The 24426-nt window shown below is 41.1% G+C and overlaps 1 protein-coding gene across 6 annotated transcripts in view; it reads right to left on the bottom strand.

Annotated features, from left to right (window-relative positions):
- The window catches only part of XDH (xanthine dehydrogenase), a 72869-nt gene that overhangs the window by 8424 nt on the left and 40019 nt on the right, over positions 1-24426 (bottom strand). For all 6 annotated transcript variants that reach the window (XM_086870785.1, XM_086870791.1, XM_086870778.1 and 3 more), the window contains 22 exons: positions 23927-24068; positions 23260-23352; positions 22172-22323; positions 21251-21344; positions 20307-20416; positions 17338-17522; positions 16391-16559; positions 15848-15937; positions 15037-15206; positions 12501-12624; positions 12000-12119; positions 10363-10459; positions 9242-9366; positions 8414-8547; positions 6908-6995; positions 6189-6275; positions 4580-4771; positions 3968-4113; positions 3290-3371; positions 2632-2727; positions 1791-1919; positions 725-799 (listed from right to left, as the gene is read on the bottom strand). In XM_086870785.1, coding sequence (XP_086726911.1) covers positions 725-799; positions 1791-1919; positions 2632-2727; positions 3290-3371; positions 3968-4113; positions 4580-4771; positions 6189-6275; positions 6908-6995; positions 8414-8547; positions 9242-9366; positions 10363-10459; positions 12000-12119; positions 12501-12624; positions 15037-15206; positions 15848-15937; positions 16391-16559; positions 17338-17522; positions 20307-20416; positions 21251-21344; positions 22172-22323; positions 23260-23352; positions 23927-24068 — 2700 coding nt within the window. The remainder of the gene's footprint in view (positions 1-724; positions 800-1790; positions 1920-2631; positions 2728-3289; positions 3372-3967; positions 4114-4579; positions 4772-6188; positions 6276-6907; positions 6996-8413; positions 8548-9241; positions 9367-10362; positions 10460-11999; positions 12120-12500; positions 12625-15036; positions 15207-15847; positions 15938-16390; positions 16560-17337; positions 17523-20306; positions 20417-21250; positions 21345-22171; positions 22324-23259; positions 23353-23926; positions 24069-24426) is intronic.

The following is a 24426-nucleotide window of genomic DNA, read 5'->3' as shown; positions in this document are numbered from 1 at the left end:
ACACTACCCAACTCCAGCACTGCCAAACATCATGATTGCAGCTGCTTCCCCAAATAGCCCCGTCAGCAGCTACCAAGGGCAGAACTTGAACCATTGGCAGAGGATGAAACCTGCTTTTGTTTGTTTGTCTCTCAGCTACAGTTAGACTTTTAGTCTCAGAGGCAAAGGTTAAATTGGCAGGTCATCTTGACTTCAGTGAGGGAAATTCTGTCCTGACTTCCAAATCACAAAGTCAAAACTGCTCGGACGAAACGCAGAGCTTGGATCTGAAGAGAGCCTTACAGCCCATCCATCTCTTCTCATTGAGGGGACAGAGGTATTGCAGACAGGGAGCACTACTGGGGCTGAATGGCAGTTCAACAAGAGCTGTCTATACCACAGAATCCCTTCATTAAAAATCAGGTTTCCTTCTGTCCAAGACTGTAGCCTGATTACAAAGAGATATGTGACCACTCAAGACTCTTGTCTGATGAAGTTTGTCATAGGTGGGCCCCAAAATTTGGAGAAATCTCAGGATTAAGGTAATAACTGATGTCTTGGGGATGACCTCTTGCAAGCTTTAATTACTTGGAAATCTGTGCCAGGTTTATGTTTCACTGTCTTCGTTCAAATCTATGCTAGCAAGGTGCAGAATGCCTGGAGGACACACCTGCACACGTAAATTGTCAATTAAAACAATCTCTGACAATCTCCACTTGTCTCATGACAGATACAGACAGCTTACCCAGTCTTCCCAGGATCCTTTGGGATTAGACTGTTTGATTGGCTCAAGTCTTTTTAAGATAGTCTGACACGCGTTCTAGAAACAAAGAGAAAAAGAAGAAATATTTTAAGATGTGAATAGCCAGCTGATGGTATTAAGAGACCTCCAAGAGTTTCAAACAACCTATTTAAATCAATACTGACTTTAGGACTTTGGCAAATCATAAAAAGGAACAAAGTTCGCTGATGGATGTCTTGCTACATGGGAGGAAACGTTGTCTGAAAAAGATTTTAAAGGAGATTGGCTGTGCTGATAGAAGAAAGGAATCCCAAATTCAGCACAGAACTTTCTGGACCTTGACACAAAATATAAGAAGCCCACTCATTTATACATTAATTTTATCTATACCCTGTCTGTACAGGACAGCTCAGCATAGCTTACAAGATGATCCTTTTAACAGTGAAAAAACAAAAAAATTCTTCCCAAAATTCAATCTACTCAGCTAAGCTGTGCAGATAATAAAAACAGCCTGATGATTTTACTTCGCAGGTTTCACTTCCCCTTTTCTTTTAAGCTGAGAATTCTTCTTTTAAAATGGAAAAATCACATACCCAGCAAATATATGCATTGGTAACTCCACCATGGCAGACAGCCACCAAAATGCCATTGCTACAGCAGAGCATTTCCTCTGAGCTGATCAACACTTAGAGCTTGTGGAGCACAGTTCTCAAACCATTTGCTATTAATACATGTAGCAAAATACGTTTGTTATAGATAAGGCTCCATTAATTACTTAGAAGCTGGCTGCTTAAATGGCTGCTTTGTTCTGCTCATTTTGAGCAATCTCAAACATTCTATTTTTAGAACTACCAAAGGACTGACGGAGGGTTTTGAATAACTTGAAAAAATATACATTCACAATCTCATGCCACTGGTAGCTATACCAGGTAAAGTTATGAGGCATCCTTAGACTGGAACTGCCTTTTGATGGTTGTTTTCCTTAAGCAACAGATAAATACAGGACAACTTTTCATGCCCTGGAGCCCTCCCTTGTAACCCACTCATTTAAATAACTCGGCTTCCATACATAGACGGCCATTCCATTGATGTCTGCGCTGACTGAAGCGGCTGTCGGGGAGGTATTTGGGACGGTGTTTGTGCTGGTCTCACTAATGTAAATTTTGGAGGTGGGGACTCCCAGGGCTCTGCTAGCAACCTGTGGAACAAAGGTAAACAATTGGTAAGCAGCAATTCTTATCCATGACCATTGTCAATCATTGCTTGCACTGCCAGGACCCACATTGCAACCTCTGCCCTCTCCCATCCTAAAAGTTCATTTTTCCTGCAGACTGAGTTGTTCCAGTGACTGAGAACTAGCCAGAACATTGTTATATTTGCATTTCACCAACTGAATGTGTGTGAGCACATACACATTTGCTACAATGATAGACACTCACTAGTATGAGACTAAATTCTTCTCTCAACAGTAAAAAAATCCGAAGATCAAAAGTCCTATGAGATTTTCCTTTCATTTTCTTGCCAAAGGAATGTTGCTCCCTTAAGCCTTTTTAACTACAAAGGCACTTGCATATGCAGATATATATGCTTTCAATACAACTAATTTTTGTATAAAATGGATGTAAATTGTACCTTTATGGGGTGAACTGAAATTGCAAAAGTTAAACTGTAAGCATAACCTGCATTATTTACATAGTGAGATTTAAGATGATGAAGAATCTAATTTTAATACTCAGTTGTGATAATAGTCTGGAAATCCAGCTCTGCTGCTCAGAAAAATGGAGAGTCCTGATTTGTTCCTCTCTGCATGCACACAGAGGAAATGTTAAGGTGCCTGAGGCAATACTGTAGGGAGAGTGTAATTGTCCTGAAAAGATGTCTCATTCAGTTAAGCCCAAACTCATTATTACCTGAATCATTTTGGTGTGAAGTCCTTGACCCATCTCAGTCCCTCCATGTGTAAGTAACACAGAGCCATCTGTATACACATGGACCAGAGCTCCAGCCTACAACAGGGAACATTAATCATCATAAATTAACCAGTGGAGTACTTAGACTACAGAGAGAATTCATTCAGAACTAGACTAAGGTAGTTCTTTGGTGCAACTAAAGCCACTTGTTTACGCTTGAGGTGAGTTTGGTTTAGTCTCACCAACTCACTAGAAGTTCCAATGCCGTAAACCCCAGTCAGTATTTTCTGCTCAGAAAGCCGGTGAAATAATCCAATCCTGCCCCTGTGAAACAGATGCACCCTTCACCTCAGCTTTCCAACACCACTGACAATCCATCAAATCAGCTCAAACACAGCAGCAGTGTTTCTACTATTGAGAAAGGCAGGGAAATCCACCTAACACAATACCATGGAAATGTAGCTATATTGTGGTATCTTTTGGACAGTATGTACTGGTAACTGCTGTGGTGCTCATTTTGGCTTGAAAAATGTGTGCTCTTTCTTAATTGATTTACTACTTCTTCAAGAAGCTCCAGTTTGGTACAAATGGAGAAGGGCCTGGGGGAGGCAGCATAAATACTACTTCTCTAGAGAAAGGGCAAGTGACATTTACAGACCTGGTTCAGAAAAGGGACGGTGAAACTGATGCCAAATTTAGTAGGAATGATGCTCATCCCTCTCTTTTTCCAGCGGTTCTGCCTGCAAGGAAAGAACGTTATTCATATACGCGTAAGTCTTTTATCTTAAATCAATACTGTGCTTCCCTCTGACTGTGCATCAAATAGAAATTAAATACCTCACTATGATATAGACAAAGTTAATCACTAATTTGTATTAAAGAAAGGCTTTCTTTGTGTGTTCCAACATGAAGAAATTCCAACTGAAGATGCTTTCCACAAGCATTATAGAATCAGTCAGTTGTCCATACTATTAACTGTTCAGTTGTATGTACAAGCCAACTGAAAAAGCATGTAAGTCAGAGGAAAGCATAAACAGATTGCCTTGAAAGTCATGTGAAAATCTTAGCTGGACTTAACAGACTCTCTCTACTTTGCTATATTTCACTTACAAAATCACATCATGCTAGGTATGATTCTGGCCTTACTTATGCTACCAGCTCACTGACAGACTTTTCCTCTGACAGTGAGCATAAAGGAATTTCAAAAAGATAAATATTTAGAAGTCAGTCTGCAAATATAAGGTGTGACTTCACATCACTTGAGTTGCTAAGAGAACTCCAGAAGTTAGTAGGCAACAGGTGCACCCAGTGCACTAGACAGCTCCAGAGCACCTACTTGTTGAATTCTTCAATCAGTTTCTTCCTGGCATGATAGCTGGAGCTGGACAAACATTCATCCCAGCATCTTCGTAGAGTAAATCCCTCCAGCTTTTGGTTAAAATGAGTTGTGTCTCCTTCATGGTAGAGATTGAGCTTCCGTACCTTCCCAAAGAGACATAGAAAGGACAGGCCAAGTTAAATGCTTTGGACAAGGAGGAATGAGATCTAAAGTGTATTGGCTCCTGATTTTACTGTTTTTCTACAAAGAGCCAAGGAACAAAACAATTAACAACTATATATCTGTTTATGTTAAAACATGAACTAAGACATTAAGGCTGGAAATTTTCAGAGACTGGGACTTAAACCATGTTGTCAGTAAGATTAAGATACCTAGTGACTTCTTTTCATTATCTATCCTTAAAACAGATGTTACAAAATTGAGGCTGCCAAGAAATTTAACTAAACAGAAGATAATCCAATGCAGAATGTATCTGTCACACAAGTTTGAGATCCTGCTAGGAACTCTGCAAAAATGAAGCAAAAGTTTTTATGCTTAAAAATTTTGTCTGGAGTTCTTAGAGCTTGTTCAAAGGCAGCACCACCCTGGAAGGTGTCAGCAGGTCTGTACCTCCTCAGGTGGGAGACCACACTTCCGAGCAAGGTCACTCATCCAGCACTCAGCAATCATCATCCCCTGGGGCCCTCCAAAACCACGGAAGGCTGTGTTGGAAGGCAAGTTGGTCTTGCAAACGATGCCCACGCTGCTGACATTTGGGATGTTGTAGGAGTTATCCAAGTGTAACAGGGCTCTGTCCATTACCTGGTGAAGAAAAGGAATGGAAGTGGACAGATTTTACATGAACTGGATATCAGACTTCTCACCAGTGCCAAAACTAGCCTGGAAGCTCTGAAGCTAATTTACAACAATCAGCACTTTCTCTTGCACCCTGCAGTGCTGCAGTCAACACAGCTGGATGAGCACTGAAGTGCAGCCAGAAGTGCCTCCCACGGGCAGTGGAATCTCAAGCGGTGTCCTCCTGAAGGACAAGACAATAGGCACACTTCTCTGTTGACACTTATGGCTCTGGGATAGATTGAGCTCCAAAGCCCTTTTTTGGCCCTGAGCTCATGCTGAGTCAAACTGTTAGTAAATGCCATTACCTGTCTGGAAGAAACAGCATTCTCATTATATTGAGTAATCTGTTACTGGGAAAGGAGTCTTGCTGATACCAAGTGACTCAGCACTGGGCTATGGCAATAAGGGCAAGCATAAGAAATAAAGATTTTCAGTAACTACTAAACTGCAAGATTTGAGATCTTTGTCCTCTTATTGTCTAAATTGAGAAAGGACCAGAGCTTCTTTCTGGCTTGTGCTTCCAGACTTCTCTTCCAGCAGCAGCACAGAGAGGACATTACACACAACCCAACCTTATCTATACACAGAGCATTTTCCAGTCCCCCAATTCAGACACAGTCAAAAAGACAATTATATAGACGTGTTCTCAACCAGGCCCTCAGCTTATGCAAAGACACTTGCCTGTCATTCTGCTCTGCCCAGCACCAGCCACATTGCCAGCATCAAATGTGGTTCTGGTAGAGAGCTCTTGCAGTTCTTTCCTATTGAAAAGGATCCATTTTTGCAGAAAACTATCAGAGACTCAGTGGACTGGAGAAATTGAGCTAGAATAAACCTGACTGACACTAGGCTATTGAGTTGGTCATTCACATGACAGAAAAGGAGTTTTTTACTCATCAGTGCAAAACTTCTTGGAGACAAACTCAGAACTTGGGCCCATTTTTTGTCCTTACTGCTTGTGAACACAGTGTTTGCTTTAGCCAGTCCTTTACGAGCTTGTCGATTAAGGTACCCTGTCCTGATCAACCTATTGACTGGGATGCTTCTTTTTCCAAGGAACTATCTTTCCCCAGCACTGGGAACCTATGATCTTGCATTGTGCAACAACTTTTCCATCACAGCCCTCTGTAATGCAAAGCAAACATTCTTGACTCCTTCACTCAATCTGAGTTATTACAGCAACCATAAGAATTATGTGCAAGGTCAATTGGCTCACAGATCATTTGTAGAAGCCCCAAAAGGCCTTCAAAATCTGTTCTCAGTCACGTCAAAGAGCTGCATGTGCAAGCAATACTGTAGGCAACAGCTCTCTGAAGGCAGAGCAGAAGGTTGCACAGAAATACACCTTCCACTTAATGAGCCATCAGAAAATTTTACTTACACCATGAGAGAGGTCTACAGAGTTGCCCCCGTTGCTGTAGTATGACACCTCCAGACTCTTGACTCTTCCATTCTTCATGAAACCAACCTGTCAAGAGAGTGTCTCCTCAGTAAATAGTTTTCTACAGAATGTTCTGGTATGTGCTTGCCTCCAAAACCTGAATGGATTTCACAGAGGCAGAGAGGGCTGACTGTCCCCAGTGCAGCATAGGGCAGGCACAGCCAGCAGCTGAGGGAGTTTCCCAGTACAGGGTTTGTGCATGTGTCAGTCTTGTTCCTGACAACTCATCTAAATTAAGTGCTGGCTGCTTATCACAGCCACAGTTTCCTTAACAGGTTTTTGCTTTCAAAAGCAGTAGCAGTTGGAGGGGGATTGAAGCAGAAAGGAAGTGAACAAAACACATTGCTGTGTAAAGGATGCTTTAAAGGAATGGGTGAACCTCTAAAAGCAATGTGATTGTCAGCAGGGGCAAAGTCTTGGTTGCAAAGAAGACAGATTTATGCTGAGGTCACAAGAAGGGAACCATCCAAGCCAAAATAACTTCTGCAGCACTTTAACAGGAAAAATGCTACAGCCCATCTGCTGGCCCATTTGCAGCGGGGGAGATCAGCAGTGAAATGACCATAGCAGTGTTTTTTCACAATGCCTTACTGCTTGCTCTCTGATGTCTCAGGGGACAGCACTGAGACCACATGGATTCTTCTCATGTGTGTGCATACCTTGTACCTCCCCAGGAAGGGATGCCTCCCACCACTTATCAGCATGTCTTCATCTCGATCCAGCATGCACCTCACTGCACGGCCAGTTCTGTTAAAGAACACAGCTTTTTAGGCAAAGCCTGAAATGCACAATACAATACAAAACAAGATGTTCCTGCAGAACAAGACTTTTTGTCTTTCCAGAGTGGCAGTGGACAGTTAAGAGTAAACTGCTTGGTTTATATATATTACTCTTAATAAAATGGCAAGACTGAGTAAAAAAAAATAAATAAACATCTCCAGATTTGGGACCTGTTTGTGAAAACTCTTGCAAACACTCTTGTATTAAAAAATGATAATTTGTTATAGATATAGATGCTAATAACTGAGCAATCACTGTTTTCCAGACTGTCTCTCAAGGCACTCTTTTGGCTTTGAAAGAGACAATGCCATAGGAATTAGATAATAATGCAAAGTAAAGTACTAACTAGCCTTCAATTTGAACTTGTTTTTCATTTGCTTATTACCAAGGAGGAAAACAAGGGGGAGAGTAGGAGTTGCTCTTAATTTTCTAACAATTTTTGCCTTTCAAGTGCCTGTCTTCAGGTTGTACAAGTATCTAGTGAATGTCATAGATGTATTTTGTAACCTCCAGGATGTCAAACAGTGGTTTGGCTGGCAGAGATAAAGAGAAGAAAAGAATGCAAATGTTATTACTGATTAAATAGAGAGAGCAGGTTATTTGCTCAGAAGAGAAAAAAAATAAAGTCAATTTAAAAACAGAGTTTCATTTTGGCTGTTCTTATCCAAAGGTATTGTAGCAAACTGCTGCTGTGTTGCAAAATCCCTCTGCCAGCAAGGGCAGTACTGGGAAGGGGCATGGAACATGTTCAGAGGCCATGTTCATCCAAAACCTGCAGTTAAACATGAGCCCACAGCAAAACTCCAGAAACCAGGAGCACGTTTCCAATCTACTCTTCACCAATGGTTGCAACCTAGCTTCATTCTGTAAGCTTTTAGGGGTTTGAAAAGTGTGGGTTCCAAGGCCTGCCACCATTCCGAGGGAAAAATCCAAAGAGGGAGTTTGCAGAAGAGCAGACAAATAATGATGCAAGACTGGTGTGGTAGAGTGTTGAAGAAGGAAGAGATTCTCATACCTCTGTTAAACAAAAAAAATAAACATGGCTGGTGCTGGATTTTGAAATGGTATGGGGTGAAGTGAGGGGGAGAGGCAAATAATTTGAGATACAAGAGTTTTCAGACAGCACCAAAGGAGTAAAGAATAAGAGGTTTTCCCCTCTTATTAAAAGTTGGCATTCCAGCATAAACTTAGCCCCTCTGGGCAGGTTAAATCCCTCCTATCAGCTAAGAATCCATCAGACACCTCCATTGGGAAATCCTGAACTTGCTTGTACGGTAAGAAGACATGTAGAGTATTGAAAGTGCTCCACGTCAAATGGTGCTCCAGAAAGAGACAGGCTGGGACAGTGTGATGGAAAAAATTCCTTTCCCCACACCCAAACTTACTTGAAGGCTGCAACAGCCACTACAGATGTCAAAATAGTACTCCTAGTCTCTTTTCCTCCAAATCCTCCTCCCATTCTTTTCACTCGAACCACAACCCGATTTGAAGGCACTCCCAGAGCATTAGCAGCAAACTCCTGAAGAAAAACAAAACAGCAGGACATGTAGGGAGCTTAGCTGGTGTTAAGAACTAGATGCCAACACATTGGCTCCCTGAAACCATTTCAACAATGCAAATATTGGATTTGATGCAATGGGAGCCAATAAGCCCAGCATTTGATCTCTGAGGGGAAAAGACACAAAAGTGCTGCAGCAAAAAGGGCCAGATTCAGGAAAAGACTGACATGAGATGAGGTCACCAAGACACAGGTCTCATTCAGCACAGGGTTTGACATCCATACCACCCTCACTGCATTCAGAGACCTTTGGACAGTCTTGGTGAGCCAGTAAACAGGCCAAGGACACCCCATGGTTCCAGTAATCTATCTCATGGAATGGGAGAGTTGGTGCACAGCCAGCGGTTTCACCACCTCTCTTTCTGATGTGTCATTCAAGCATCATGTCTCCTGAGCAGCTGGGACCCTCTCCAGAAAGGGCTAAGCATGTGATCCTTCTAAACAAAGATGCATTGCCAACAGAAATATCTCTGTCACCTGGAAGGAGATTCAGGACTTCAGCAAGATGGATAAGGACTTTAGATCCCATGCCCAACTCTAAGCCTTTGTGTTTTTTTAACTGAAGAATAAAATAAGAGCAACTACAAAACAACCATTCATCTAGTCTGAAACTGTGAAACAAATGCCTTTTAGGCACCAGGTTAATGAGAAGTACCTGTGTCTTCATCGGGTTTTGGGTCGACACAAAGAGTTCCATCTCACCATCTTCTCCCTTTGGCACAGCCAGAGTACAGTGAGTTTCCAGGTAGAAATGCTCCTGACCACCAAGGTACATCTCCCCTAGAAAATGGAAAGAAATGTCCTGTAAGAAGGATGTCCCTGGTGTTATAAGGTGTCTCCCATCACATGTAGACTTAAATCTACTGCCTTTTGTATGTGTTTTAAGTGACAACCCTTTGCTTAGACCAGCACTGGATATCACTAGTTCTAAAATTGACACTTCTGGTTCAATGTTTAAAAAAAAAAAAAAAAAAATAAAACAAAACAACAAAATACAATGAAAAAATCCAGACATGTCTCCTTTCCACTTTCTAGAAATCTTAATTATAAAACACAAGTGGCTGGCATTTCACAAGTAAGCCTGTATACCATGCCATTGATCCAGCATCTCTTAAGATGCAGTACTTGGTGCCTTTTAAGACTGCCTCAGTAACACCACTGAGGAAATAATAAAAATACATGAAGTATAGTCAAGCTGAGTAGATAAAACACAAGGTTACAAACTTTGAAGTAGGAGAACAAAAATAAAAACCTGAAATGCCTCAAGATGATCAACTGGTAATCAACTCTATCACTGCATGTGGCTCTTTCCCAGGACATCTTACCTGGGAGTGCTGAGGGCACAATTTCCAGTCATGCTACACACAAATGTCAGAAATAACCTCCTTTCTCAGTCATGGCCCTGATCTGTTCTTTGTGTCCCACTTGCCTAAGATACAGCCATAATCAGTTTAAAGGAAATAGATTGTCTATAAGATTTAGACCAGAATATGTCTGGATAGGGAAAAAACTCAGGAAAGAAAAAAACACTGGAATATTTTCTCAAGAAAAATGTGTCCTTTCATTGAAAAAGGTGTTTTCTGGGTGCACAGCTGGGAGCATTGAGGTCTGTTTGAAACAAAAAAATTTGTATACCAGTCTGAAACTTTATATTAAATTAATTTAGTCCTGCAAGCCTTACTCTCAGTATCATATGCATAAAAAGGAGGCTGACAGCTAGACTTCTTTTGACACAAACTATACTATTTTAAAAGACTTATTAATGCTTATCCTCACCTTCCAAAATGTGATCAGATTCTTCAAATCCTTTCTTCACATCTCCCTTATTAATCCTCTTTATATCCTTAAAGAAAGATTGTTTCTCAATAGCTTCCTAGGAAACAGAATGACACAATGACTTTTTTGTGTAAGTGGAATGAAATCAAACCTTCCTCTAACTGAAGAAGAAATATCCAAGATAAAAAGCACAAGAACTTATCAGACACTTTCTATGGTAGTGGCCAAAATACTTGACTAAAAGCAGTACAAAATCATTTTTGGCAACAATGCAATTTCACAACCAACACCATAATTGGACAATCTTAAAATACTCCTTGTGACTCATTTTACATTGTGGACCCAGAACCTCAAGGCCTGTAACCACCAGAGTTATAATTTACAACTTATATTAACTCTTGTCTGTAGCCCAGAAGGTGGAAGAAAAAAAATTAAAATATTAAATAAAAAAGAGAGTGAGAAAGAGAAAACAAAATCTCTCAGATAAGAAGTACAGAAGTAGTTCACTTCTGATCTAATATACAATCATCTTTCTATGGGAAGTTTAACAAAGGCATTTTCCTTTTGACAAAACTGAAGCTTTCCATAAAGAAAAAACTCCACTGAATATCAAACAACAAAACCAAACAAAAACAGCATGTTTTTGGCTCCACTCTCATGTTCCCTGGCTGAATAAAGAACTAGAAGCCTCAGAAAAGGCAAAGGTCTCACACATTGTTTGTTAATCCACAAAACACACAAACAACCCAAAATCTCTGTCCTCAGATGGCAGTACCAATGTCTGTACAAGACAGTGCACTTTTTGCAAGATTCTATTTGCCTGAATACAATTCACATTACAAACGACATGCTATGAAATACTGACTATTACTAACATTTCATTAGACTCCTATGTTTCTAATTTCTCCACTAAAAAAGGCTTCATCCATTTTTCTTTCTCATTTCTAGAAATAAATGCTGTGTAGATATTACCATTTGCTTTTACTGTCTCATAAGGAAATCTTGTCAACAGATTTTCTAGTTAAAAAAATAAAAAAAGCATGAAATGATCACGCATTGTTGACATGAATTTCTTCAGCCTTGAGAAAAGCCACTTGAAGACTGTGTCCATACAGTTCACAGCAGGGAATGAACTCCCAAAAATTAATTTCATCAGCTTAGAAACTAGACAAATGGTCTGCAGAAATCTCAGAGAAGCAGTGCATTGACATAGCTAGACAAGACATTTTCACACCTTATTATTGCTTGTTATAAATGAGAGAATGAACAGGGAATAGACACCAATGAAGGCAGCAGGGTCACACCAGAGAATATTAAAAGTAAGCCCCTGTGGCTAAGAATGTAAGTCACAGTAACCTTGTTTATTTAAACAAATTTCTGTTGAGCACAATATTGTCTCCCTGAGTTTGGTTTATTTGTTTCAGCTTTAAATAGCATAGAAAAAGTTAACATACTCTAAATCAGTAGGGCACCAAAGATGTACCTTCTTTATATTTAAATTCACAAATTATTCCTTCTATCCATATCCTGTTGCACCCACAAACACAATGTGGGGTTAAGTAACCACACTTGTGAGAACAGAACTAGACATCAAGGTGTCCCAAGCCAAATGTACATGCAGAACTGAGCCATCTTACCTGAATTGTGACAATAGGTTTAAGTTCTTCATACTTAATCTTCACAGCTTTAGCTGCTCTCCTGGAATGTTCCTGTGTGTCTGCAAGGACTGCACCGATGATATGACCCACACAGGTGACCTACAGGCAAGATTGGAACCCACCATCATTTGAGGTGTGTTTGCAGTGATGAGAGACTCATGATAATTCTCTTTATCTATTCTTTTTATGCAGTTTGTTCAGAGCAGTCTATTAAAAATCAGCCCAGGGAAAATAATCACAAGCAAATTTGGACAGCAACTGAGTGAGTAAGCCTGTCCCCAGTGGCTGCAGCATAGAGAAGAATCATGGAGATAACACTGAGGAGGAGGGCACAGGGCAGGAGGACTTGGGCACCAAGATTTCTATGGACCCCAATGAAGTTAGAATTCTCTCTGCATAAGGCAGTGGACTTGACTGGACAGTATGAAAATGTTATCTCCTGAGCAGCATGATTGAAAAAGGCTATTTTTAGCTACGTACCACATCCTTAGCAAAGACAGTCTCATCATTAGCGATGCCAGTGACGTTGCTGCCAGGAACATCCTTGGCAGAGACGAAACACACAAACCCAGGAACACTCTGAGCTTCAGATGTATCTACAGAACTAAGGAAAGAAGGAGAGACAGTGTTGTTTCTCATTTTTTCTTTGTGAAACCGATTATGAGAATCCAATACAAATTCAGGCCTGATTTCCTCAAGTTTCGCTATGCCATGTGAATATCATGTGAGACTGTGACAGAAGGCATAACATATGAGACTAAAATAATTTGGAATCTATATGAAAATGTTAATCCTGACTGTCAAACTGATCACCAGCCTGCTTCTTTGGACTATGTCATACATCTTTTCCCTAAGGCACATCTGAACTTGATCCAATTGCCACATGTACTAAAGATTCTTTGATGACAAATTGGTGTTAGTGATGCTGTGCCTCCACTGTCTTCTTAGCTGCCATTATTCTTGTCATGAAGGCAAGAATTCCCTGTCTATGGATAAATATGAAATTTTAGTGCAGACTTGTATTATCTGCCATGGGTGAGTCAGGGAGAAATTATTGAGGATCAATCAAAAGGAAGCTTCAGGGTTTTTAAGAAGATGCAAAAGAAGCAATGCTCAAAAAGACAAAAACCTTCACAAAAGGTTTTCTTTGGTAATCAGCAAAAAAGGGATCTAATCAAAATTCTCGGCTGCTTCAATAATATATAGACTTAAAACTCAGGGACAAAATAACTAAAAAAAGACAGTGCAATTTAATTTTTATATGGAGAGAAATTAGTAAAAATATATCAAAAAAGACTTTCAGCTTCCTTTTGCAATATTTTCTACATTGGCTTTACTGAGAAACAGTTGTGAATAGAAGAGCTGCGGCTTTGATTTTGCTGACTGAATGATTTATTGCCTTCTGTAAATTGCTGCAATTTTTTCAGCAACTTGTTTAGATTCCTGAAACTTTGATATAAACTGTGCCTGAAAGCAGCTGTTAATACATCCCAGTGAGCCACAGACTTTTTAAAAAAGACATTAAATGTATGAATGAACTTTCCCACATGAACCCTTAGGCAGCAGGAACTCAAAATGCTATTTTTCTTTGGAAAGTTCTCTTTGCTGTGTTTCTGCAGCAGCAGCTCAGAAACAACCCCCTAACACTTTCCCTTAGTTACAAATGCAGAGGCAGATGGTGTCTGATTTACACTTGGTGCTCAAAATCTGACTTGGTTGAAGTAGAAGTTTTCAGAGTCAATATTTTGACTGCCAAAATCATAGGTTGAGATACTTTTGTCCCTGATTAAATATCCTACTACTTTCTCCACAGAATGTTACAGGTTCTCAGCCTGAAATATATGTACACAATATAAATGCAAGAGAATACAGAAAGAGTGTACAGCAACTTCTAGAAAACACTGCACATTGTGGTCACAAGCATGATGTGATGCCTTCTCTATCTCCCCATCTGCCCTGGTGGTAGTAACAACACTTAAGTGTCTGCATTGCACATTTCAACACCTGAAAATTAGCTGTGATGACAGAGCAGTTTCTTTCATAACCTGGGAGTCAACTACTATATCTGTGCATCCATGACCACCATGCTGCCCGTGCCACAATGTAAAAGCTCTGGACAGGAAGCCTAACTAGGCAGGAAGTATTGCCTAAGGAATGAACAGCACACTGCAAGGCTGTTGAGATGACACAGAGCACATCAAAGCAGCTGAGGGCAGATGACCGCCTGCAGAGCCATCACCATATAAACAAAATTAGGGTTTGTGGGAGCAGCCAGTCCTGCAATATGACAGCATTAAAATTCATATGAGAATGTAGATGGCATTACCTGCCAGGATTGGCTTTAGGAGTTGGTTATTCACTCTTGTTATAAATCAGGTACCAGTCATGCCCTGGGTGGACAAGATGTTTTCTGGGACAGCCACATTTCCAAATACTGATCTGTCCATCTTGCTACAGCCAAGCACAGAGGGCTACACCTCATAGCAGAAGCCAATTTACAAATGACTTTTGTGCAGGGGGCTTGATCACAACCAGTGCAGGCAAGCACTGTGCAAGGCAAAACCCAGTGCACACAGCTGAATCACCAGCAGGAAAGCTGTTAGAACTGCATCTTACAACCTAGTTTTTCAGGCAGCAAGGAGAATCTTCAAGCTGCGCCCTCCAGTTAGTGATTAAAATGACACCTCAGCCTTTGTGGTGCTCTCCTACCCTGCTTCCTTTTAATCCTGCATGCCTTAGTATAAGAGATGGGAGATGCAAAAAGTTTGGCCTAGGCTGAGGGTTTTTGTACTTCAGCAAAGCCCAAAGTTTGGTGCTGGTTCCCTCACATTCCCACTGACGCAGACTTACAAGGCAGCTGTCACACACAGCTCGCCTCCATGTAACAATGTGCAGGGAACTGGAGTTCCCACCTAAGCAAAACCCTTTCCCTTACCCACACCCTGACAGATTGATGTTTTCTAACCCACCAGGCACCAGATGCTTCCAACATTTGGAACTCAGAAGCATCACTTACAGGATCTTAGCGTGGGCCTTAGTGCTGGTCACCAGCGTTAGGTACAGCTCGTTCTCGTAGTGAGGGATGTCATCACAGTACACAGCTTCTCCACTGGCTTGTTTGGATGCTGAAACATGCACCAGAGGCCTGCCCACCATATCTTCCACAGCCTGCCCCTTGGGCACTTCCTGGAGTAAAACACATGGCTGACTACTGAGGGGATGGAAACACTGATGGGAGAACAAAAGGCATTCTGATACATTCTAGTGAATGGGGAAGGGGATGGGGGCTCAATCCTGTGTGAAAGGAAAGTAAATAAGATGCCACAAGATGTGGCTACACAGAGAGGACCTGTAGGGAAAGAAGTGAAAGGAGTTCAGGTTTTGAAATTGCTATGGAAGGGAAGGGTTTGATTTCACATCTCACATAAGAAGGTTCAAATTCTGAAACTGGACTCTACTCTCGAAGCTGAAGAGAATGGGTTACTTACAGACAAATAGGAAAGAAGATATATGCCAAGTTGTGAAGCCTGAGAGATGCCAAGAGAGGCAGGCTATAACTGGGGAAAGCAGAAGGGGAATTTCAGTTTGGATACAGAGCTGGCTACAGGAGGAAAAGTGATTTTTATAAAGCTCTCAGCAAGTCTTGGGCAATAGTAAGAAAGAATAGTATTCTAGAGTGAGGAAAGGATTGAGACTCAAATACAAGCTTCATGCATGGCATTATAAAAGTTTATGTGATGACCATACTCGGGGAGACAAGAAGGTAAGCAGCACAGTTTGAGCTTCAGAAAAGCCTGCATCTATGTCATGCCGACACTGCTACTTACTTGGAAGAGCTGGGCATTTGCAATGGGATCTTTGTGAAACAGCTCTGTAGCACTGATGTAGTTTGAAGGCACAGGCTCACACACAGTTTTCTGCCAGAGACATATTAAAAAAGTCACTTTCTCTTCCAATTCTTTTCCCACTTTCCCTAGTAGCTCAGGATATTTTCCATTCTCCATCTCCCACTTAAGGTAATTCATAATCTACTGAGTTAAAAGTAAATGAGGCTCAGGCTCTGTGCCAAGAACAACCACAAAGGCACAAGACCACTTGTAATGCAGCAAATGGGAGAAGTCCAGGAATCATCCTGTGACCCCACAGAGCTACACCCTTCCACCACAAGGTGAGGGTGCTACAAGGAAGCAAGTGGGAAGATACACAAGTCAGTGTTATGCAAGCAGTAGAGTAGCTCTGGCAGCTATTGCAGCATGAATTTTGTTATCAGGTGGCACTTGCTCAAATCTGAACCCTCCCCATGCCTTCCCCACCAAGGCAGCGCAAAGAGGTTCTCCTTCCCCAAATCTGCCTTCCCAAGGAACACTCACAGTGCCACTCTTGCTCAGTTTCTGGAGGACTGTCAGGTAGAACTTGAAGAAGAAGCTGAGGGTGAGTGTGCGTCGGAAATCCACCATCCCCCCAGGAGCAGAAGGAGACAGATCCATCTCACCCGACAGTAAGCGGCAGGCATCCTGCAGCAGTTTATCATTCCAGCCTCTGCAAGGGAACAAAAGTGACACAGACACCTTGTTCAGACCTAAATTCACCAGGGCAGACTGACTCTTCTGACACAGAATCACAGAATATGCTGAGTTGAAAGGGGTCCAGGAGGATCATCGAGTCCAGCTCCTGGCCTTGCACAGAACACCCCAAGGGTCACACCACGTGCCTGAGATCATTGTCCAAGTATTTCTTGAGCTCTGTCAGCCTTGGTGCTGTGACACTGCCCTGGGGAGCCTGTTCCAGTGCCCAGCCACCCTCTGGGTGATAAACCTTTTCCTGATATCCAACCTAAACCTCCCCTGACACAGCTTCAGGCCACTCCTATAAGCTGTCAAGCAATAGCCATCAGTTCTGTCTGTTCATAGCACATGTGTGTGCTCTGCTGTCATCCTGGGCTCATGTTACCTTCCCTGAAGATATGGCAAAGCTATTACAGGACAAAAGCACTGATTTTTCCGTCCAATTTGAAATGAACCCAGTTTTGTAAGTCATGAAGACATCCAGCTTCTGTCCACTTCAACTGATGAGTGAATTTGGTGGGGAAATGGCTCTCTGAATGAGAGAATGACATGGATCTTTAAGGGTAAGGCATACTGGAAGAAGCAAGGCAATACACAAAACACACTGCTGTAGAAGCATAACTATATTTCTTCCCCGTTCTCCTTTGATGTACTTTTAGAGAGGATTTAGGATGTTTCAGATGTTTAAACTGTTCCTGTAAAAGTCAGCGCAGTTCCATTAGACTGTTCTTTTATCACAGAAAAATTCCTACCTGCCAGTGAGTTCCTTGCAAGTTTTTAGTGCCAGGATAGTGGTAGGAGCCATTCCTCCATAGCTTAGTTTTATCTCCTCCACTTGGCTTGTGCCATCTTTGAACAGGACTCTCATCCCACAGGTCACAATAGCAATGTCATCCTCACGACGGGAAGCCTGCTTGAAAGCTGAGAAGTATTCACCCTGGAAGACAGGAAATTATTTCTTTATTCTCTACCTTGGCATGCTTTGGAGTGTAAATGTGTACAAGCTGTTAGCCCATCTCTATGTGCATGAACTATTCCAGGGAACAGTATCTGGTTGATTCATAGTGTAGGGCCAAGCAGGACATGCTTGTTCAGGCAGCACTGTTTATTTTCACATAATTCAATGATTAATTCTAATGTATCAGTTCAGTGGTTGTTACCAAGCCTAGGAAAGGCTTGTTTCCCTGTGGGGGAAACAAGCTTTGACAGAGATCTGCTCATACCTGTCACATTTTTCCATATCTCAAGAGGAAGAACCATGACAGATTGTTTGTGCATAAACAAAATTACAGTTTCTCAGCAACTTTTTCTTTCTCCCAGGCTGCTAAGCTGGAAGTCTAATCTCTAAAACCCATATCCTAAACCTCTTCCTTTCAGAAGTGTTTGAAACTTGCAAGAGCTGATCAGTAATCACAAATGCCTCTCAGTTCTAAAGCAGACCAGACTAATTAATAAAAGAATATTTAATCTGTTACTGGAAATAGAATTCTCAGATATTATCCTGGTCTCCATAGAGCAAAGAAATTCCTGTAAATGCACCAACAACTACAGCACACAAAATTCAGCAGCTCTCTTATGAAGAGTGGCTGTAAATATGAGATTAACACTGTGCCAGGATGCACCATGTAATGGTGACACCTTGGAGTCACAGCATGGTCAGTCCTCTCACCTACACTGCAGGTGAGGACAAATTGCCATTCAGGTATCTTGCAAACTAAGAGAGGAATCAGATCTGATGTCTTAGCACTGTCCTTCTGGAGAGTTTTCTGACAAGTTTCTTCTCTAATAGCTCAACCAAGTGACTCCACAAAGCACAGCAGTCTGCTTCATTAATTACTTCTAATCTGAAGTGGACAGCAATTCTTTCATTATCGGATAGAACAGTTTCTCTCCTGTTGACAATGACAACAGTTTCACAAGAGGCCCCTTTTGTGCATCAAGGACTTGTTACTGGATATATAACTGAAGGGTGTGCTTCATTTCCTGAATTCAAATAATTACTCAGCAACCAGCAGATAATAGCAGAGGAGCATCAATAGCACCCTTCCAGTGAGGACATTCTGCCACTCTGCTTGTTAAAACAATTCACTTTCAGAGAGGAGAAAAAGCAGCCTCCTCTCTTACTGGAGAAATCAAGAGATTCCCAATAACATAATTGCAACAAGAGGTCAATATTGCCTTCACTCCTCAAAAGACACCTTAATTTTCTTCATTCAGAGTCCTGTGGGAAGAAAGGTACTCAAGACCTTTCCTCACTCGGAATGGAGGTAAGTGAACCATCACATCACATGCCTGCCTAAGTCTCTTGGCAAACAACAGAGCATGTTAATTCTTTCTGCTGTTTGGCCAGTCTTACCCTTGGTGTGACAAGTTACATGAATGCAAGGCATAACATCAGTTTCAAAGAAATATAAACAAAACAAACAAAAAATCTATGTAGCTGTGTGCTGAAACAGCCCTGCTTTCATTCATTAGGAAATCACAGTTGCAGAAAACTTTGCCTGCTACATGCCAGCACCTTTAGACATTCCCTGAAGAACTTCAGCCTCATTATTTGTGAGCAAAGATCAGCCAAGAAACCATGAAGCTAATAGTTCAAAAGTTGTTTTAGTTTTTTCAGATCAGTGAGCTGAATATAACTTAGGGCTGAAGCCACCGAAGCTGCTTGTAAACATTTGTTTGTTTTGTGAAATTGTCATGAGACTGTCATATAGATGGAGTATGGTGTTTTCCATTGGCAACCTCAAACAGGTTTTTAATTTTGACAAAATGTGATGCTTTTATCACAAGACCAAAGAAGGATTGCTCAGATGGAAAAAGCACCATAAATAAAATAATTTTGTTCCTTTAGTAGTTAAATAGAAAAATTTGAGAGGATAGACAAGGGATTTATTAGTTCTCTCCCATAATACAATGGCATTTCAAGTAAATCAGTGTTCTTCCAATTATAAAGAAAATGCATCACCATACTGCAAATCCTTGCATCTTCTGACTTGGAGCCACAAGCCCTAAGAAGACATTTGCTTCACAAGCAAAAATTACAGTCTGATGTTCTCAGCCCTCAAGGAAAAAGCAAAGTTTTACTTCTTAGACACTGAATCACTTGTGGTTTATGCTGCTACAGCGAAGAAGTGCTCATTGTTCTGTTCGAAGCAAGTTGTACAGCCCCATTTGAAGTTGCAAGTCTACATGGCCAAAATGCTCTAACAGTCCTTATGGTTTAGATCTTGCAGGGCAAGAATGCAGAAACTGATCTTTCCTTTTATCCATACAGACTTCTCCCCATTCCTTTTCCTGTTTCAGCTCACAGAAATTAAGCAGGAATCTTTGGCACATTAACTTCCCTCTACATCAGAGATTGCTAAAATCTTTTCTGTTCTACTTTTCAAGCAGAATTTCTACCTCTAGGAGCATCACTTTGACACTTCTAATCATTACCAAATGCACTCAAAAAGCTTAAGATAATAAAGTGAAATTTCTCTTCCTTGCACTAGAAAAATTCTTGGGTATACCATACTTTAACATAGAGCCCTGCTCCCCTTGCTTGTGAAAATAGTGTGCTGATGCATTTTCTCCAAATAATTCACTTGCTTCCTGGTCCTCTTAGGACTACATAAACATTTGGGGGTCAGTCAGGAAAAAGGTGACTAACTTTGAAAACAACACTCAAGTAACAGCATTTTAGCTCCACAGAGAGCAAAGTTTCTTCTTACAAGCTTACCTTTTTGCTGTAGGGTATTTCAACAGAGAGAAGTATTTCTTCAGGTTTAACTATTGTCTTTCTGTAGCCAGTGAAAAACTTCTCATCCATCGTGACAGTCCTTCTGCCCTCTGTAGAGCAAAGGGACATCAATAGTAAATAAATGAAGAATGGCAGTAGTGTGTGGGGAAAAGCCTTCATGCCACACAAATCACCCTTGATATGACATCTGATTTTATTTTTTCACTCTATTTCACCAAATCAGGAAAATTTTTCTCAGATTTACTTTGATATTTATGGAATCTATGATTCTGCCTACATACTAAGTCAGCTTCTGCCTACATACTAAATTTTCTTTGCACAGGAATTGATCAAAAATACCTCCTTCCTTCTTTATCTAATTAAAGCTTAGCTTCCAGTTAGTTCATTAGTTTCCAACACTAATGAAATCTCCCCCTTTCTCCTTCCCATAGCCTGCACACAAGCCAGCACTCAGTCCACTGATCAGACAGTCCATTTATTTCAAGGATCCTATTTTTAAAAAAAATCATAAGAACAAATAAAAACTGAGACGCTTGGGTTTCTTTTTAGAAAAAAAGAAACTAGTTTCAGTCTTCATCTGAGTAAATCAGAAGGGTTAAAATACAATAGTGACAGAAACTATTTCATGCCTATTATTTTGCATTAGTACACGTCTTCAACCAGTTCTTCCCAAGGACATGTCTGCAAGTATACACACAGAACCAGATATTCCATCTGGCACAGAAGTTCAAAATTCTTTAGGAAGACAAACTTAGGTCCAGCTTTAGGACTTTAGCCTCAGAAAGTGTGAAAACACCAAAGACTTAAACTAATAATGTTAATTTCCACCTTCAAGTTTGGCCTGACCTAACAATCCATGGCAGAGAACTGAGTGCTGACTATCCCACTCCCCTCAGTGTCACAGGGAAATGTAAGTAACTTACCTTTTGATACCAAAGTCAATTTGCTTCCACTTGCCATTAACACAGGATTTAAGTCAGAAATTGGGCTTGCTGTCATTATGTTCCCACCAATGGCCTAGAGTGAAAATAATGCATCAGATAAATATTACAAGTCTAAGCAATTTTTGGCCTTTAATTAAATTGGGAAACCTGAAACCCCATGAAATCAGATGCTGTCTCAGACAATATTAACATTTGCCTAAAAGAGATTTATAACAGTGTTTTGTTAATGCATCAAGACTACCTTATGCTCAAACCTCATATGCACAACCATGCCAAAATTCAATCACTGTAGCTGCTATTAAGGGAGGAGCCATGAAACTGAAAAAGGTATTTTCAGTATGAATCAGGAACCAAAGTTTTTGGCTCCAAAACAAATGTATGGCACAGTGTCTCGTGGAACAAAAGTTCTTGTTTGGTAGGTTGGTTTAACTTCTTGCTTGATATTTTTTTTCTTAGAGCACATGGAGTTTGAATACACCTTCCCCTTTAAAACTAGAGGAAAATTTGCCAGATCTAATACATTAACACTATGACTGCCCTAATTGTCATAGCAATAATACACACACCTACTTCTTTGAAGTTTGTCCAGCACTCTAAATACCTTTTTCATTAAATTAATCAAATCTCACCAGAGTCCCCCCCCATTTGGTGATAACAGCAATGGAAGACCTGGACAACTGCCAAGTTTCCCTTGCTTGCTAGATGTGTGAATCAGTGCAGCATAGACACCAGCTGAGACCTCACCACTTTCTGGGGTTGATTTTTGTGTGCTGGTTTCTTTCCCAAGGTTTGCAAACTTTCTCTTGTGAGATGCACAGGGCACACCAACACTGCATGAGGCAGGGCAGCTCCTCAGACTGAGCTTTCAACTACAGCCTCTGCCACTCCAAAGTCACTTACAGCAACATTCCTGATCTGTGGCCCTGCAAACCACCGTAGCTGTTCCAGTACAGCCTGGAAGATCTCTGTTTTGTATGGAGGAAGGTCTGACACCGCTTTTCTCATCACCTCCTCTACTGACTTCAGGGTACAGGCAGCACCAATGGTGACCCCTGTAAACAAACAAAGGAAAAGAATTGTTCTCCAAAATTTTGAGGTACAGAAGGAAAGTTATTGGCTCTGCAAAGCTAGGATGGTTCAAATAGACCTTGAGTTCCACCAGACTATTTATAATACACTGCATGTAAACATCACATCCTCAGAACAAAATTCACCTTTAAATCACAGCTCATGCTGGTGTTGTCTCCCACATGACAGTAACACACCACCCTTTTGCATCACTGTATTATTAACAATATTGGCCTCCTATAGGCCTTAGTTTGTCCTTTGAGAAGTGAACTCCAACTCTTTCCACATTTCCACACTTTAAATATCAGATATTGGGCCACATGCACTAAATTGTCCTAGGAATTTCTATTTGTAAGGTTGGCCCATTTACAAAATAAAGCTAAAGGCAATGGAATTATAAAATTGTTAAGGTTGGAAAAGACCTCCAAAGATCACTGAGTCCAGCCTCTGACTGAACACCACCACGTCAGCTAAACCACAGCACTAAAAGTCACATCCAGTCATGTCTTGAACATTTCCAGGGGTGGTGACTCCACTACCTCCATGGGCAGCCCAGTGGTAGACCATGCTTTCAAGTGAAGAAATTCTTCCTGATGTCAATCTGAACATCTCCTGGCAAAGCTTGAGGCAGTTTCCTCTTCTCCTGTCACTCATTACCTGGGAGAAGTCACTGACCCCCACCTTGCTACACACTCCTTTCTGGGAGTTGTAGAAAGTGATAAGGTCACCCCTGAACCTCCTTTTCTCCAGGCTAAACATCTCCAGCTCTTTTACATATTACTCACTTGACTTTCTGCACAGGTAATGTATAACACATACAGAAAACAATGTTTAATCTGGGGATTTTCCTTCACACCCTCTTTATTATTCCATGGAGTCCCCACTCACCTCACAGGTGTTCTGCCTCTTTTCTTGCTCACCTGTTTCAGTGTGCTGAACAGCATTCATTTCAGGGATCCATGCTGGTGCTATTATCACTGGATATAGCAGGTTCTTTAACCTCATCTCGATACCTTAAGGAAAAGACACTGTTTTGGTACTCGTGTGACACAGCTACTGTTGCACATAATCCTTCAGGAAAGAAAAATATAATAAACCCTACAATATCTACTAATTATTTAATGAACCAATTGCTCAAGACAACAGAATTACTGAATATGTCTGAACTCTCCTCCTCAGCACATATGTTTGCAAAGGTATCTATTTGGTGTGAGAAGGCAGTAATATTTCACCTCTTGAGAGTTTTCTCACTGAAAAGTCCTTTAGAACTCAGCTTTCACAACTGAATTAATTTGATTATGAGGATATTTTATGCTGCATCACTTCCCTCTTCTCAAAACTCCAGAAAACAGCACAAAGGCCCAGAGATCTGGATTAGCATTTTTTTCAGCTGACACAGCAAAGAATGGAGAAAAACATTCACTGTGAGATTGATCTACCTGAAAAGAAAATCTGTTCCTACATACAACCTGAAAATATCTTTCTAAAAGCAATGACATGAAAGAAGTTTCCATTTGCAATGTTGTCACAAAATACTTCATAGAAGGTTTCCAACTGTTCATAATAAGCATCAGCTCTTTCTCTTACCCACTTCTGTGTTCCCCACAACGAGTTTGGCATTAGGGTACTGGGATTTGAGAGCCACCAGTTCACTGAGAGTTGTGGGCTGGATCCACATCACACGCTCGCCTTTGAAACACATCTGCTTCTGCTGTTTGTTACTCTGGGTCTGCAGAAGGGAATTCAGATAGAGCTCAGCCCCTACATCGAGCCAAGAATCCCTGCTCACATGCTGCCCATGCCTGTGCTACACTGGGTTCCATCTCAGCCAAGTTACTGACGGGGGGCTGGGATATCCACACTGCTGTTGGTAGTTTGCCACCCCCCTTCCTTCTGCTAGCAGTGATTAAAGTCTTTCTCATGCTGACAAAAGTTCTCCCTTCCTGATATTTCCAGGTGCAAGATCTGTGTCAGCAAGCTCCATCTGACCAAGGTTCTGGCAAATGACTGTAGCTTCAGTTGTTTCAATGGGTTTTCCATTCTCATCTCAATCCAAAAATGTCAGTCTTTAGTACTGATGAATTGTA

This window comes from Cyanistes caeruleus, chromosome 2 (genome assembly GCF_971803275.1).
Source record: "Cyanistes caeruleus chromosome 2, bCyaCae1.hap1.1, whole genome shotgun sequence".
Taxonomy (NCBI): domain Eukaryota; kingdom Metazoa; phylum Chordata; class Aves; order Passeriformes; family Paridae; genus Cyanistes; species Cyanistes caeruleus.
This window is presented reverse-complemented; position numbering and strand designations above follow the sequence as displayed.